Genomic DNA, 15,132 nt, shown 5'->3' with positions numbered 1-15,132 from the left:
AAGCAAGTAAAACACTGTGATGCAATCATTAACACTTTGAGGGCCAAAGAGGAGCACTTAACATATCCTGTCGCTTGCAAGGTTGAATTTCCAACTCCATTTCTGTTCTGGTTTAAATCATAAGCATTCCTGTGGTTATGGCAATAGATGCATTGTATGACGCTCGAATATCTTGATTTCCATAGCATGACAATGATACAGGGCAGGCTAGCCTGGGGGTGTGATCCAAAGTCTAGAAACAGGTCAGACTGGCCAACTTGTGGAGATGGGCGTCAGTGGGGTCACAGAAACACAAAGCACACTGTGCAAGCTGCTTTGAAAACAGTGTCTGTTTAAATGAGTGTGTGGGTGTTATAGTATGGTATTAGAGAAAGTATGTGTATGTGTGTTAGTGTTTGTGTTGGTTACATGGGAACCCCTGCCATGATACATACATAAAATATGACAATAAAGAGTACAGTGTTTTGAATTCCCTTCAAGAACATACAGAGAGATAAGTACTATATGCTGTCTGTTGTATCTTGCGAAATGGCATAAATTAACTAATGTGATGTAAATAGAGATTAGTAGGTAGGCAAAGACACACAAAACAACAAACATTATCTTGGAGCCATTAGAAAAATATTTACGAAGTGTGACCAAACAAGGAATATCAGATTACTGACAAAGATATTTGCTAGTCTTCCCATAGTGATTGCTCTTATATAATCTATGAGGACCAGGTACACAAATTTACCTAATTTATCGTTCAAAAAAAGAAAAGAAATGAAGCATATACAGCAAATATAAGGCACTGGCTAGTTAATGGAAGATAATCTCTCCTTGACACTCTTGACTTTGGCCCAAGGTGACTTTGTGCATGGGGAGCTCAGGTAATGACAGTGGGTCCTTTCCGACCTGTCCTCTCATGGATCTGAGACAGCTTCAAGGCAATGGCTATGAGAGGACCCAACATAACCTGTGGAGAAAGAAGACATGGTGTTAGACCATTCATAAGACATTGGATAGATATTGATGAAGTAAAAGGGTTTATGTAATAGGTTAAGACTTATGTAATAGGTTACCAAACCTAAATAAAGTAGAAATCAATTGCCGGTGGTCTTTCATAATGCAGAGTGAAATCAAAGGGCTTAAAGACTCTTCTGCAAACCCACAGACTATAAAGTACACCCAAGGTTTTATCAGGACCATGTGTCATAACAAAATGATTAGCACAGAAATATAGGAATGCGTAGATACAGTACTTACATATAGTACTTTTCTTGGAGAGATGCTGCAGATGCATAGCTGCAGCCACCCACCTTCTCTGTGGTGCATCCATTCTCACCACACAAGAAAGCTCTCCCATTAAAATCAATATGTAGCAGCCAAAAGCACAACAGCTAACTCTCCAGCTATTTGTAAATTGTATCTGTCATGCAACTCCTGGAGCAATATAGTTGGCTGAAAATCGTAATAGTTCAGTCACAGATGAAGTTGCTATAATCCCTAATAAGTTATTTGTTTGGCAGCATCTGCCACAATTCTAGATTTCTTCCAGCATGCCCATAACTGTGAACAGGTTCTCTAACATGGCAATGCAGTAAAAAGAATGAGAAATCGAGGAACTCTTTGAATACTTGTGCGCTTTTTTTAAATGTGGTGTTTTGTTTTCTCTTGGAATTCCCATTATAGAACATCAGGAACACGTGAATTGCTCATAGACTCAAATGGTCCTAAACCTTTGGTATATTGCAGGAAAGCTGTAATAAACTTTATTGGAAAATCAATTCAGACCTCAGATATAGTTAAAGTCTGCAATAAAACTAGTTACTAGAATACACAGACATCTCTAAACTAAAGGCAAATAGTTAACGTTCGATCTCTTAGATCTCTACAATGCACATTTCTGGTATAAAAGATAAACCCATACTGATATGTTTAGATTAAAAAGTACAACACTTTCACCTTGCCTCTGCTCAATATTTACTTTGTACCATAGCAACCTCTTTTTATGTTCTGCAATGGTGAACTGTATTATCTTTAGAAAAAGGCTATCAATTGGTTTTGTGAGTTGTTTTTTTTCCAGAGTCACTTTTTGTTAAAGTGTTAAAAATGTACAGAAAGTGCTATGACAATTCAGATGTACATGACACAGACAAGAATAAGTAAATAATAATAATAATAAAAATCCACTTTGAGGCATAGCGTTTATCAATATGGATTAACGAACATATGTTCAATAAAAAAAAATAGGGCAGACTGGCAAATCTGGGTGGGGCAGAGTGGCATATCTGGGGGCAGAGTGGCATATAGGGGGTTATAAGGCATATCAGGGGGCACAGTGGCATATAGGGAGTATAAGGCATATTTCAAAATTATATTCATACTAAATGATGGTAGATAGATAGACAAACAGACAGATATAATTATGTTTCAAATGTAAACTAAACTAAATAGTGAGAAATTATAGTTGAAAAAAGGCATAGAAAATACACAAAAATAGCCCCGGTCCTGTAACATAAACATAGCCCTGGACCTAATAGGGTTAACCATGTGGTTCAGGTAAAAATAGAATTCAAAAACATGGAGATCTCTCTCTTCAGATACCTTAATAGGACTCTCGCTTGTGTATACACTGGAGATTCGGGCTGCACAAAGCAGGAAGAGCCAGACGTTTATATATTGAAAAATACTTAGTTTGGGCCAAACCATGCATCACATAATATAAAGGTTAAAAAAACAGCAAACACAAAACACATTTTTTATCCAACTATTTCCCCAAAGAGCCCAAAGCAAATAGTAAAAGTGAAGGAAACTAAATTATTCACTTTACTTTACACAGAGAGAAGCTATTGCTCAGATTCAGAATGTTCTTAACTAAGGTTTCATGAATGCTTTTAAAAACTTCTCCTGCCAGGGAGGAGAAGGCTTTGCAGCTAAAAGGCAGCTCCACTACACTACTACAAAGTGATGTGAGCAGTCACTTTCTGCAATCACTCAGTACAGGGCTCAGAGTGTCGCCTGCTATATATCACCTACAGACCTGGCACTCTAGAGGTTAATGTAAGCAAAGATCAGCAACTAGTACCTTCTAGCTACAATGATTAGGTACCCATGTGAACCTAGAAATGTTTATTAAGGGAATAAATTTCATTGTGTTTGGTCGGCGGACTTGGCACTTGACTATACTTTTGCATAAACACTATGGTACAAGTGAGGGCCAGGGAAATCCTTTTACCCCCTCTTCTTCTCTATTTGTTTTTTGGGGGGGATGATTATTAAGAACTCTTAGATTCAAATCTGTGTAAGACTCGCATGTCCTCTCCTGAAACTCCTGAAAAATTTAGCTAAAAAGAAATTTCCTCCTAAATAGAAATTGTTTTATTAAACAGTGGATAAGAAAAAAAATAATAAATAAGGAATCAAACAAATTCAAAGAGAGGGAAACAATGAATTCCCCTTCTTTCCCACCTGTAAACATGGGTCAAATAGTAATCAATTAGAAATGCAGGAGTATAGGCCAAAGTATCTCCCTCACACTCATGCCCTGTTGTAATGATTTAAAAACTATGGGAGGCTTGGATCCCATACTTTATGGAGAGTGATCTTCAAATTTCTTAATATGTCCTTATGCAACAGAATGTTTATGCTTTGAGAATAAGATTTTAGAGCTTTGAGAATTAGATTTTATTCATACTAAATGATGGTATATATATATATATATATAGAGAGAGAGAGAGAGAGAGAGAGAGAGATATAAATATATATATATATATATATATATATATATATATATATATATATATAAATATAAATATGATTTCAACAGTAAACTAAACTAATCAGCGAGAAATGATAGTTGAATAAAGCAAAACAAAAATGGTCCTGGTCCATTAAAGTTCCATAAAAGGGGATAAACATGTGGCTCAGGTTAACATAGAATGCAGGAAGATGGAGGCCTCCATCTAGATTCCTAAATAGGAATCTCTCTTGTGTATAAACAATACATTATCTCTTTAAGATTTACTTTTCTAGAGACAAGTGTTCATTTATTAACCTTTTCGCGTCACAGAGAGGGACAAAACAATAAAATGTGCTGATGGCCAAGTCCAAGGTTCTACCTATAAATAACTCTGGTTATTAAATGACCTAAAAGGTTACCCCTTGACAGTGTTCTTTTGCATGTTTCTCACGTGTTTTCAACACATACCTTCTTCATCCAATAACAGCCTTTGTAGTGTGCTATAACCAATGTCTAATAGACGTTGTTCACAGTAATGAAAACGCCAACATTTTCAGAAGACCAAGATCAACGATGAACTGTTCATCTAGATACACAAATAACATACAAGATCCTTAGGCTCAGTAAGAACACATGCAAAAGATCTGATCACCTATTTCATAATTACAGATTTGAAGGTTCTGTTGCCTCGTCATATCATTATAATAACAAAGTATGTTTTCTGCAGAAGGTATAGTGTAAAAAAAATTAACTAACCAAATACATGAAGACTATGCAAAAACTGGTATATTGTTCCCAACTTTGTACATTCAAAATGTCTATAATATGATGACCAATGAATGTGAATTACCCATTTTGATTATTACTTGAATTATTTTGGTTAATAGATACAATTCATCAAAAACATAGTCCCATGATACATCACCAAAATTCATCATATTAGTGTGGTATTACAAAACATGTTGTTTTTTTACACTATACCAGGGGTGTCCAAGTTTTTTCTGCAGTGGGCCACTTCATCAGAATTGTATACGTGCGCGGGCCGCACTCATTTTTCACTGTGACAAAAAATATGGCCTTTAATAAAATATGCAGATTAAAATAAAGTAAATAACACAAAACCTTTACTCTTCCTCTCACTGATTTCTGGGCCTAGAAAGTTTTGCGACTACAAATTCAGGATTCCCTAGATTTATTCTAGGGATGAACTAAAATGAAAATTCTGGACCAAAACATTCAGGGTTCACTTAGCCAAAACCGAAAATGACCCCCACCTTTAAAAATAATAATAGAAACTCACATTTTTAATAAAAGTAGGTAACACACAATTGGACAAAATTAGCAATATGACTTGGCAACCAGTAAATGCTGGCAACCCAGGCAACCAGTAAATGCTGGTACCTAGGCATGATGGGACTGTGCTCGCTGTGATTGCTGTTAGCAATCACACTCCTATCATGCCAAGTCAGCCAGTACATGCTGGTACAGGGTGGCTGTAAGTGATGTGCAGACCCCATACTGCTGGCAGCATCACTACACAAGGGGGGCAGCTAGCTAGGTTTCAGCATGTACTGGCTGACTTGGCATGATAGGAGTGTGATTGCTAACAGTAATCACAGTCCCATCATGCCTAGGTTCCAGCACTTACACATCCATCCAGTAAATACTGGAACCTAGGCATTATGGGACTGTGATTGCTGTTAGCAATCACACTCCTATCATGCCAAGTCAGCCAGTACATGCTGGTACAGGGTGGCTGTAAGTGCAGACCCCATACTGCTGGCAGCATCAATACACAAGGGGGGCAGCTGGCCAGGTTTCAGCATGTACTGGCTGACTTGGCATGATAGGTGTGTGATTGCTAACAGCTAACAGCAATCACAGTCCCATCATGCCTAGGTTCCAGCACTTACACATCCATGCTATCACACACACACACACACTCATTTATTCATATAATCATTCATTCACAGATTCATTCCCTCAATCACACACACATTCAAACACCCTCCCCACCTCCTTACCTGCAAGCCAGCTCCTCGATGCCGCTTACAGACTTCAGCAGGGGGTGCGGCCTCCCTCTGCCTTCTCTGCTAAAGCACAGAGGAAGTAGGATGTCACGTGAACTCCGCTTCCTCTGTGTGCAGTCCAGAAGACCCTCCCACAAGTAAGTAGCAGGGCTTGAGGTGCGGCTCGCGTAAGATCGGTTGCCCTGGCTGCCGATCTTACGCGGGCCGCACCTCGAGGTCTCGCGGGCCGCATTTGGCCCGCGGGCCGCATGTTGGACGCCCCTGCACTATACCATTTGGGAACACAGAAAACATATTTGCGTTCTTTCTCCAACAGTCCTTTATTTGAGAAGGGACTGATGTTTTCTGTGCACTCCCATACTCCTACTTATAGTAGTACTAATATTTACCCTTGTGTATTTTATATTCATTTTAAGCCTGGTCAAAACATTATCTTTTTATGTACTTATGATGCTTTACTTGTGACCATTGCCAAGAATAGGTTACCTGCTACCATTCTTTTTCAAGGAGCTGGGAGTATATTACATAAATTGCAGAAGTATTCCAGTGTGAACGTTGTTCACAAGTAAATGTTAATACTAGACATATGCCTGCGGCTTATTCAATGACTGGCAGAATGCATTCACTTGGGACAAAATTTATTAAAATCCCATGTTGTGAAAATCCCACAAGACTCACATGCCCAGGTATTTTGATACACCTGCAGCATCCACTTTGTGACTTCAGTTTAGGACTGATGTTAACAATTTAAAAATAAATCCATAAAATGGAGAGCGTAAAGAGTTATGACTTTATTGAATGATGAAGGAAGGACCCTAAAAATAGTTTGCTCTGCATAGTACTATGAATCTACTACCCAAAATTCAATTAACCAGGCTGCCTTCATGAGGAAGTACAGAAATAAATCTGTAAATAAGTGGATTCCAGGTCAACTGTAGATCAGGATGGTAGACACAGTGCTATCTACCTGGCACGTCTAGCAAAATGTAGCATGTATGACGGTTGTAACATAATGCTGTCTAACACTACTAGGTTTGCCATACACAGAATCACCTTTTCAAGGCAGAATCTATTAATTTTATAATCTAGTGAAAGGGTAATTCTAATGACTAATAGAGCAAGAACGCTCTGAACTGATTGAAGAAGTTAAAGATTTTATAAAAAAAAATGTTTATGGTTGTTTTTTTAGCTATTTAAGTAAAAGCCTGGGAGCACCAAAATACTTGTACTCTGAAAAATACCCATGCAGTTACTTGCTCCATATCCAGATACAGTGGAATTAACAAACATTCAGGACTTTATGTAATGTATGATGGAATTATTTTTAATGCATAGCATACATTTTTTTAAAACCCCATTTTTAATTCATTAGATTGTTTTTGCTGATATTTAAAGAACTCCGTTTTCCTTTTATGATGTCTTTAAGGGTACAATTGATTTGCTCAGTGCTTTAGCACTAGAAGATTAAAGAATGACAGCACCCAAACGTTATTGGTAGTTGACAGTTTTGCAATGGTTGTCATGAGATCAGTGAAGCGAACTTGTTTTACGTTAAAACCCCAAACTGGTGACCTCCTAAGGTGCAGGTTATCTGCATATATCCATGAGCAGGTATGGGGAATATTTGTACAGCAGTTAAGCTCACACTGTTCCGCTAAGCACAATTTACGTTGCTATGATACTAGACTGGACATTACAAAAATGATACCTAAAATGGTGAGATCATGTGACTAATATCGGGCCTATACTGTACTGTATACTGCCTATACTATTAAAAGTTGATAGTTACCCCTTTGTAGTTCACACATGGTTAATGACTTGTTTCAAGAATATTTAATTTTACATGATCAAAAGGTCAGTACACGGGCACTGTTACTTTACTTATTTGGTTACCATAATTAGCAGACCAAACTTCCACCTTCTAGTGTGTGGTTACACATTTTTATTAATCATTATATCAGTTAGATGTCATACCTAGAAGATTCCTTTTAATTCTGTATAGTACATCACAGTTCAGCTATTTCATGCCACTCTGGTCAATGGCTTCTACTATGCAGTCATAATCCTTGCCTTTTATATCAGTCTTTTTGATTTGTCATATCACATTATTATGGGCAGAAGAGACCTGCCATAATAAGGATGGTGCCCCGTACTACTCCTCCTGTGGAAACTTATAATGGAAGAGAAGGTTTTCTTGAATATCATTGGGGGAATTATTTCACCCAGCTTTTTATATGAAATGTGTTATATAAAATACCCTTTCTACTTCCAGGTAGATTGGAGGAGAACAATTAGCAATTATTTTTTTTGATTGGGGGTAACAATTTTAAAAAGCTGGAGGGAGTTAAATCAGCAAAAAAAGCAACTTTGATAAAGCAGGAGAATTCATGAGCAACAAAGTTAAAATAAGAGGTTAAAGAAGCTGAAGTGGTTAAACACAGAGGCGACAGGGGGATGTAGTCCAACACATGTAAGAGAATTGGATGGAATTAGAAAGCTGGCACAAAAGGAGCGTGTAGGGACCGGCCACCTAGCACAGGGGCTGCTGGCCAACAGAGTCACACACTCACTCGCTCTGCCTCTGCAGTGGTAAATCAGGTGATGTAGCCTGCGGCCACAGGAGGCTACAGGAGAATAAAATGATATCGTATATACAGCCATCATCAGAAGGCGGCTACTGGCCTTAAAGTGCCAGGGCCGTCCTGTGATCGAAAATTACTGAAGGTATAACTTAGCATGTGTTTAGTATTTAAAAGTTGTGATATCGCAAAATTAAGGAAGGGCTCAATCTTAATCAAGTTTATCCAGATTAATGTATTCTCCATCCCACAAAATGTCCATTATTAACATTAGACTCATACAACTTTAGCTTTCTAAGATGCACTTCCATAATAATACATTTCATGTTCATAAATGCAGATTGTAATGTTCCCAACGAAAGTCACGCTTCTTGGTTTCATGAGTACCACAAATCATTCACTCAGCAACGGCAGCTGGGCTTTTTAATAAATAACTTTATCTCCCTAATCATGCTATAAGTGGCGTCAGCTATAACAATTTCTCTACGATGTGCTTGGATTTTTGAGCTGTACAAAACATTTTTATCTGATTCATCATTTCACAGAACACTGCAGTCATTTCACAGATGGCTTGTATGGTAACATTCGTAGCAAAACATTATTACAGTCATAAACCGCCATGTTCATACTAATCACTGAAATATAACTCGATCGATTCTGCTTAGGTTGTTCAAGGTGAATACATTTTTCTAGAAATAATCTGTCTAATGTTTCTTCTTCTTTTTTAATACAACATGGAGAAATCCAATTGCCTTTTGGAGTCAAGAAGATTTTTTCCCCTTGTTGGCAGAATTCGAAGTAGCTTAATTAAGGGGTTTTTTGCCTTCTTTTGGATCAAAGAGTAGGAAGGTTAGGTAGAAGGGTTGAACTTGATGGACTTAGGTCTTTCTTCAACCTTATGTACTATGTAACTGTAATGTTTTGTGTTTGCGAATCACTGGCATGCATGCATCGGACACGAGCCCCATCAAACCTTGTCCGTGGATATAATAACAGCTTTAATATACAGTCCTAATGGTAAGAAATAGAACAAAATGACTTACCTTAGGTTATTATTAACACCTTTCCACCTAGTACTCTTAAAGTGCATACGAACCATTGCCCATTTTGAATTCATTCTTTTTTATTACATGAACGTACTCCGATTGGCTCAGGTTTAATGCCAAAAATTCAGATCTCTCCAACCAGCCTATGGCACCACAAACCATCTACTTAAAAGAAAGATCCATCCGTGCACATGAGCACATGTATGTACAAACTTCACTGCAACTTGTGATGAGTTTGAATACAAAGTACAAACTGGGAAAACTTGGGATCTGAATTATGTATCAACATTTACATTTTCTCAAGGTTTGAATTTATATTGATAATTTAATTGATTTAATATACCTGCGTCTCTTTATTATGTTTGCTGGGATCCTTCTCGTAGCTTTCTGCGTAGATCCGTAAGGTCGTTCCCATGGTACCTGACGCACTAAGTCTAAAAATGATCCTTGATCCGTCTGCAAATATAATCCGGAGGCCCTGAGAGATAACAATGGAAGGTTATTGTTCTTATAGTAACATAACATATCAGCACTGCAAAATGTTATTGTTAAATGCACATCTATCTGTATCATTTATAGAAAAGAAAATACACATAAACATACTAATGTGTACTAAAGGCACAGTTGTTATATCGCCTCTAAATAACAAGTTTTTAGAAATAGGCTTAACAATGAGTATTTATGATAGATAAAATGATTGCTTTGGAAATTCTACTTCTTTTCGTGAACTGTATATAAAGAATTGGGTAGAAGGTCACCAAAGGGTACAATTTGTTATAGAATTTTTACCATGCAGCTTAGTATCACAAGGAACACTCCTGCGATCATATACACTTTAATATGTATGATAGCAGAGTTTCTCCTTTGAATTATTTTCTTACTCCATGTAAGTGTATGGAGGGATTTATCAGAACCTCTAAGGCATTTGCACCTTCCCCAGCTCCTTGGCTTGCAGAAAAACACGTTGGCCGAACACATCTCCTGCTTACCATTACACATACATGCTATACTCCCCACCATCCTGCTCCAGTCACGTGAGATTTTAAGTAGATCTATAGCTCCAACTAGATCCTAGCATGCATGCGCAGAAACTGCTCCCAATAATTGACTGACAGTGATTGGTTGCTTTTAGTACTTTCTTATTAAATTTAATGAATAATAATAATAATAATAATAATAATAATACATAAAATTTTGCAGAACATACAGAATGCATATAAATAAAAGTATTTACTAATACTTTGTTGGTAGGGCAATATGGGATATAATAATGTCTCTTGACAAGAAACACCTAATACTAGAAACATACTAAATATGTATAACATTTAAGAGTACCCTTGAAATCTCACACTAACCATCACTGGAGCGGGCTGGGGGTGAGTAACTTACTCTTGCATACCGCTGAGAAGCATCAATGCTAGCAAAATCATTACCAAACCACATCATTTTATTAATTCAGGAACTTATGTCAGCAGGGCACACGTTTATTATCATTTTTAAAGGCTTTAAAAACCAAAGGTTTGGGCAAAGTTATTTTCTGTCCCTGAACGCATTTTGAGGTAAACAGTGTACCCAGCGTCATTGCACATGTATACCACTGGATGCCACTCTCCCCCTTTCATCAAGCACAACAAAAAAGGCCGTAACAGAATTGGGCCCTAACCAAGACAGAATGAAGCAGGAAATATTATATTTTAGATTGTTGAAATATCTTCTTATGACTCATAGGTCACACAAGTCCAAAATCATCTAAAATGACAAACAAAAAACGGTCATAGATTATTATTACCCTATGAACGGGAATAAACTCAGTTTAGGAATTACTCATTTGGGCTGATTCACTCCATGTTGACAGTAGGTGAGCCGCCATGTTGTGAAGAATTTTCTATGCATTGTGAAGGGCTGGTGTGGGAGAAACTCAAAGGTTGATCACTTAGTGCCCTGCAACTTGTCTGTTAGTAGATAATCTGACAAAGTATACTGGATTGCATTTAACGGCATTGATGAGTATTCTTGGATGTCAAAATCTCTCTTGTGGGGGTTAATAAACACTTACCAATGACCGTGAGGATAATTTAAGTTTATATTATTTTTGTCTTTTCATGATATAACAAAATACTCAGTCAGTCCATAATGTAAATGGGCCAGTTTGGGAAATCAGAGCCCCCCTTGTAACCAGGCCATTGAGCAGAGGCACACTAGGGTGCCTGGTAGCCCAGTGGTTTTGTGGCAGAGGGTCTGCCTACTCCCCTATTTTATACTGTTTAGAATATAGCATATTATATATATTTATATATATACACTAACATACTAAAATAAAATAGTTATAGCTCAGTCAATGGAAACAGGCAAGAGATACTGGTGCTATTCCGACTGTAACAATGTTGATGTTTCTTACATTTCTGAGCATATTTTGAAACACAGTAAAACAGTGGAAGTAAGAAAAAAAAAAAAACACTTTTACCATTTGCATTTAAAACCAGTCGATTTTATACTCCATTGGTATATGCAACATTTCAACAGAAAAGTATCAGATCAACACAATAAAATGCCTTGCAAAACGAAGCAGGCGTCTTATCTTAGCAGAGGCGCTAGGAGCACTGATAGGTAACATAGCGTCAAACAAATCCTCTGCAAGGGGATGGGAAAGCCTGCATTGTGTCAAGAGGCAGCTGTCCTTGTCATTGCTGGAGAGAACAAAAAGATCCTGTATGTGGCACAGTACAGTAAGATTAAAGCACACACTATGAGAGCTTTCTGTTTCTCTGACTTTCTTCTCATCCAGAGTATTTTTAAACTTTCCTCTGAGGGACTGGTGTCTGAAGTAACTCGGCAATGCAAAGCTATAAAACCCCCCAACTGTGTCTGTATTTTGGATTGTTTTACAGGTACCATATAAACCATTAAATGTTCCATGTGATGTAAAGTGATATCTAAAACCCAGGGACTTAGAGAATTCTATATGCCATTTATAGAACTGTATATAACAAATAAAATGAGTTGTAGATGTTCATGGTATTATCAATATTCATGAGTATAATGGGGTCTCATGGGTCCACATTTACTGTGGATTATCAATTGATGTTAATCCCCTCAACCAGTGTCTCTTTCTATCCCTTCTCTCAAATCTCCCATTCTATCTGATGAAGGTCCCAAAAGATTTATGACTCGATAAAAAAGGTATCACTATTGGCTAAAAACTTCTCTTGGACCCAACCGGCTATACCCTAGTGATTCACAGAGACAGCACATAATATAAGTAAATGGTAAGTCTCAGCAAATAATAATATAATGAGCAGATAGAATAAGACTCAGCAATGAAATCCTGGAGGTGTTTTTTATGCCATTGTCATGAATGTCCATTAGTTGGGTGGATTAGCATTTTTCACACAAAAGCAGAGCCCTGCTAACAATAAAAAATGGATAAAAAACTTTGGGTTTCTTAAAAGCCTTTTTTTAATCTCCATCTATATGCCTGCTGCCCATTTTGACCTTACGTATCATGTGTAGATTTTTTTTAATGATTTTAATTCACACTGGTGAAACAGAAGCCAGTTAAAAGACTAAAGTGGCTCCGATTCCAAAATACAATCTCTACAACAGAGCATTAAAAAATTGCCTACACATTGTTAGTATTGATATTAACGCATTTGTCTTTTTTAAAGAACTATGAAATAGAATATATGCAATTGCATTTCCTGTCTACATACTGATTGCTCTACACAGCAGGTATTAAAGGATATCACTAAGGAATATAACTAATGTCATATTAATTACAAGGTTTTATTCGGTAACAGTGTTGCTGCATTCAATAATAAAGAGACTTGATCAATCCACTTTAAAATCACATATAGTGTATACCACAAACAAAAGAAGATTTGAACATCAGTATTTTTGAGACAATGCCCGAATTTTACAGTATGAGCTAAAATATATATATATATTTACGGCTCGGTGGCATGTTTAGCCTAAAAGAAGGGGTTATAGCCTGAAACATAGTCTGCTTCAGTTCTCTTGAGGTTTGATTCTTGCAGCTATCAACTGTTTTCTTGGCACATCAAGATGTGTAAAGTCATCACTCCCTATACGCCACACGGTACTCCCTGCCAAATCTTGTACTCCTGTCAGGAAAGTGTACTTGTATAAAAAAAAAACTTGATAAAGAACAGACTGCCAATTTATTAATCAAAATGATAAGCCCATCAGTGTTTGAGACTAACAAACTATTATTTACAAGATGGAAGGATATAGTGACTTACATGGTGTATATAATACCTATTTTTAAATATACAATGAGAGAATTAATTTATGAATACAGTAGTATTTTGGTAGCATCTCACTATACCAAAAGAAGCCCCTATTTGGTCAGAGACCCTACAAAAAAATGGGCAGCTTGTCTGTTTACTAAAGTGAACCCAACAGGTACAGTTCGAGTTGACTTAATACATCTCGATTGCCAACTTGCATTAAGTTATTACTAAAAAAAAATGACAAGGGTAGAAAAAGGACAGGAGACCAGTTTAACAATAGCACCATCCTTACTGGTCAAACTATGCACTTTCAGTTGGGACACATTTCAGTACCAGGAACCACTTACAGCCATTTACACTACATAACCCTTACACTGTTTCTTATAACGTATGTACAGGTTGGTATCTGAACTGGAAAATTGAATCACATCAACCCATTAACTAATATGTCTGCCTTTACTAATGAAGGCTCTCCCAACTTGTTGCTTAAACATGGTCACCTGGCTTCTCTTTCCTTCCCTTTACTTCCCTAACTGACACTTGAGATGCCAGTTCTCCTTCCTCTTACATCACCCGCTTGAGTTAAGCTTTAAAGTGTTATCAAAAGAGATTGATGCAACAAAACCTGGAAAGGCGTCCCAAGCCACCTAATAATGCACAATATCTGGCACCTATTGGAAAGGAAAATGACCTGTGATGCAGAACTGGGCCTCTTCTCATCCTTTATCAGCCATATTTTTCGTTTATGTTTTCCTTCTACATACTGCCTTGCATTGTATATTGGCTGCCAAATCAATTGTTTCTGTACATGTTAAAAATATGTAGAAACTAATAAAAACTATGCTATAAAAGCAGGCGTGTGAGACACTCAAAATACTTCAGGAAGAATTCTGTTGATGTTTTCGTGCTGACAAATGAACTATTTACAGAGATGCCCACACACAGACAAGCACTTGTAACAAAGCACGATGATATGACAGCTGACACGTCGGTAGAACACAGTGAAGTGCTAGACCACAGTTGGGAATACCTTAGGAACAGACATAAAACGGCAGGCTCCACAAAAACCAAGCCAAAATGTCATTTGGAAACAATTACCAACAGCAAACCCCAACTGCCACCGATCTTATGTTTTTACAATGAATACGGAATTTATCATCCCACTGCCTTTCCATGTAGAAAAAGTGTTTCTTTATTATTTAGCATGTAGATAATTGGATAAAGAGATTGGTTCCATCTCACAGCTTTCCCGGAAAAGTATCAATGTGCACACAGTTCACATTTCAAAGGATAAAATTTATTTTTGCTGCAATTTTACTGTGCCACTTGCTTTGAAGCTACTTGAGTTCCCTCGCCGTGTTACTCCTGTTCCTGTTACAACTAAGATGTTGTAAAAACACAATTCAGGGTTATCATGTCCACAGAAAAATAATTTCATATCCCAAGAACCACATCAAAAATTGGTTGTCCACCCCCTTGGCAGAATGCAAAATGTGGGAGGAA

The 15,132-nt window shown here is 37.3% G+C and overlaps 1 protein-coding gene across 1 annotated transcript in view; it reads right to left on the bottom strand.

Moving 5' to 3' along the window:
* Positions 1-329: 329 nt before the first annotated feature.
* PGM5 (phosphoglucomutase 5) overlaps positions 330-15,132 on the bottom strand; it is a 50,204-nt gene continuing 35,401 nt past the window's right edge. Inside the window, exons 10-11 of the mRNA XM_053466457.1 lie at positions 9,723-9,857; positions 330-958 (exon numbers count right to left, since the gene is read on the bottom strand). Of these exons, the coding sequence (XP_053322432.1) occupies positions 869-958; positions 9,723-9,857 (225 nt within the window). The 3' untranslated portion in view covers positions 330-868. The remainder of the gene's footprint in view (positions 959-9,722; positions 9,858-15,132) is intronic.

The sequence above is a fragment of the Spea bombifrons genome, chromosome 1 (assembly GCF_027358695.1).
Source record: "Spea bombifrons isolate aSpeBom1 chromosome 1, aSpeBom1.2.pri, whole genome shotgun sequence".
Classification (NCBI taxonomy): Eukaryota; Metazoa; Chordata; class Amphibia; order Anura; family Pelobatidae; genus Spea; species Spea bombifrons.
The sequence above is the reverse complement of the archived record's forward strand: the minus strand, read 5'-3'. Positions and strand labels throughout refer to the sequence as shown.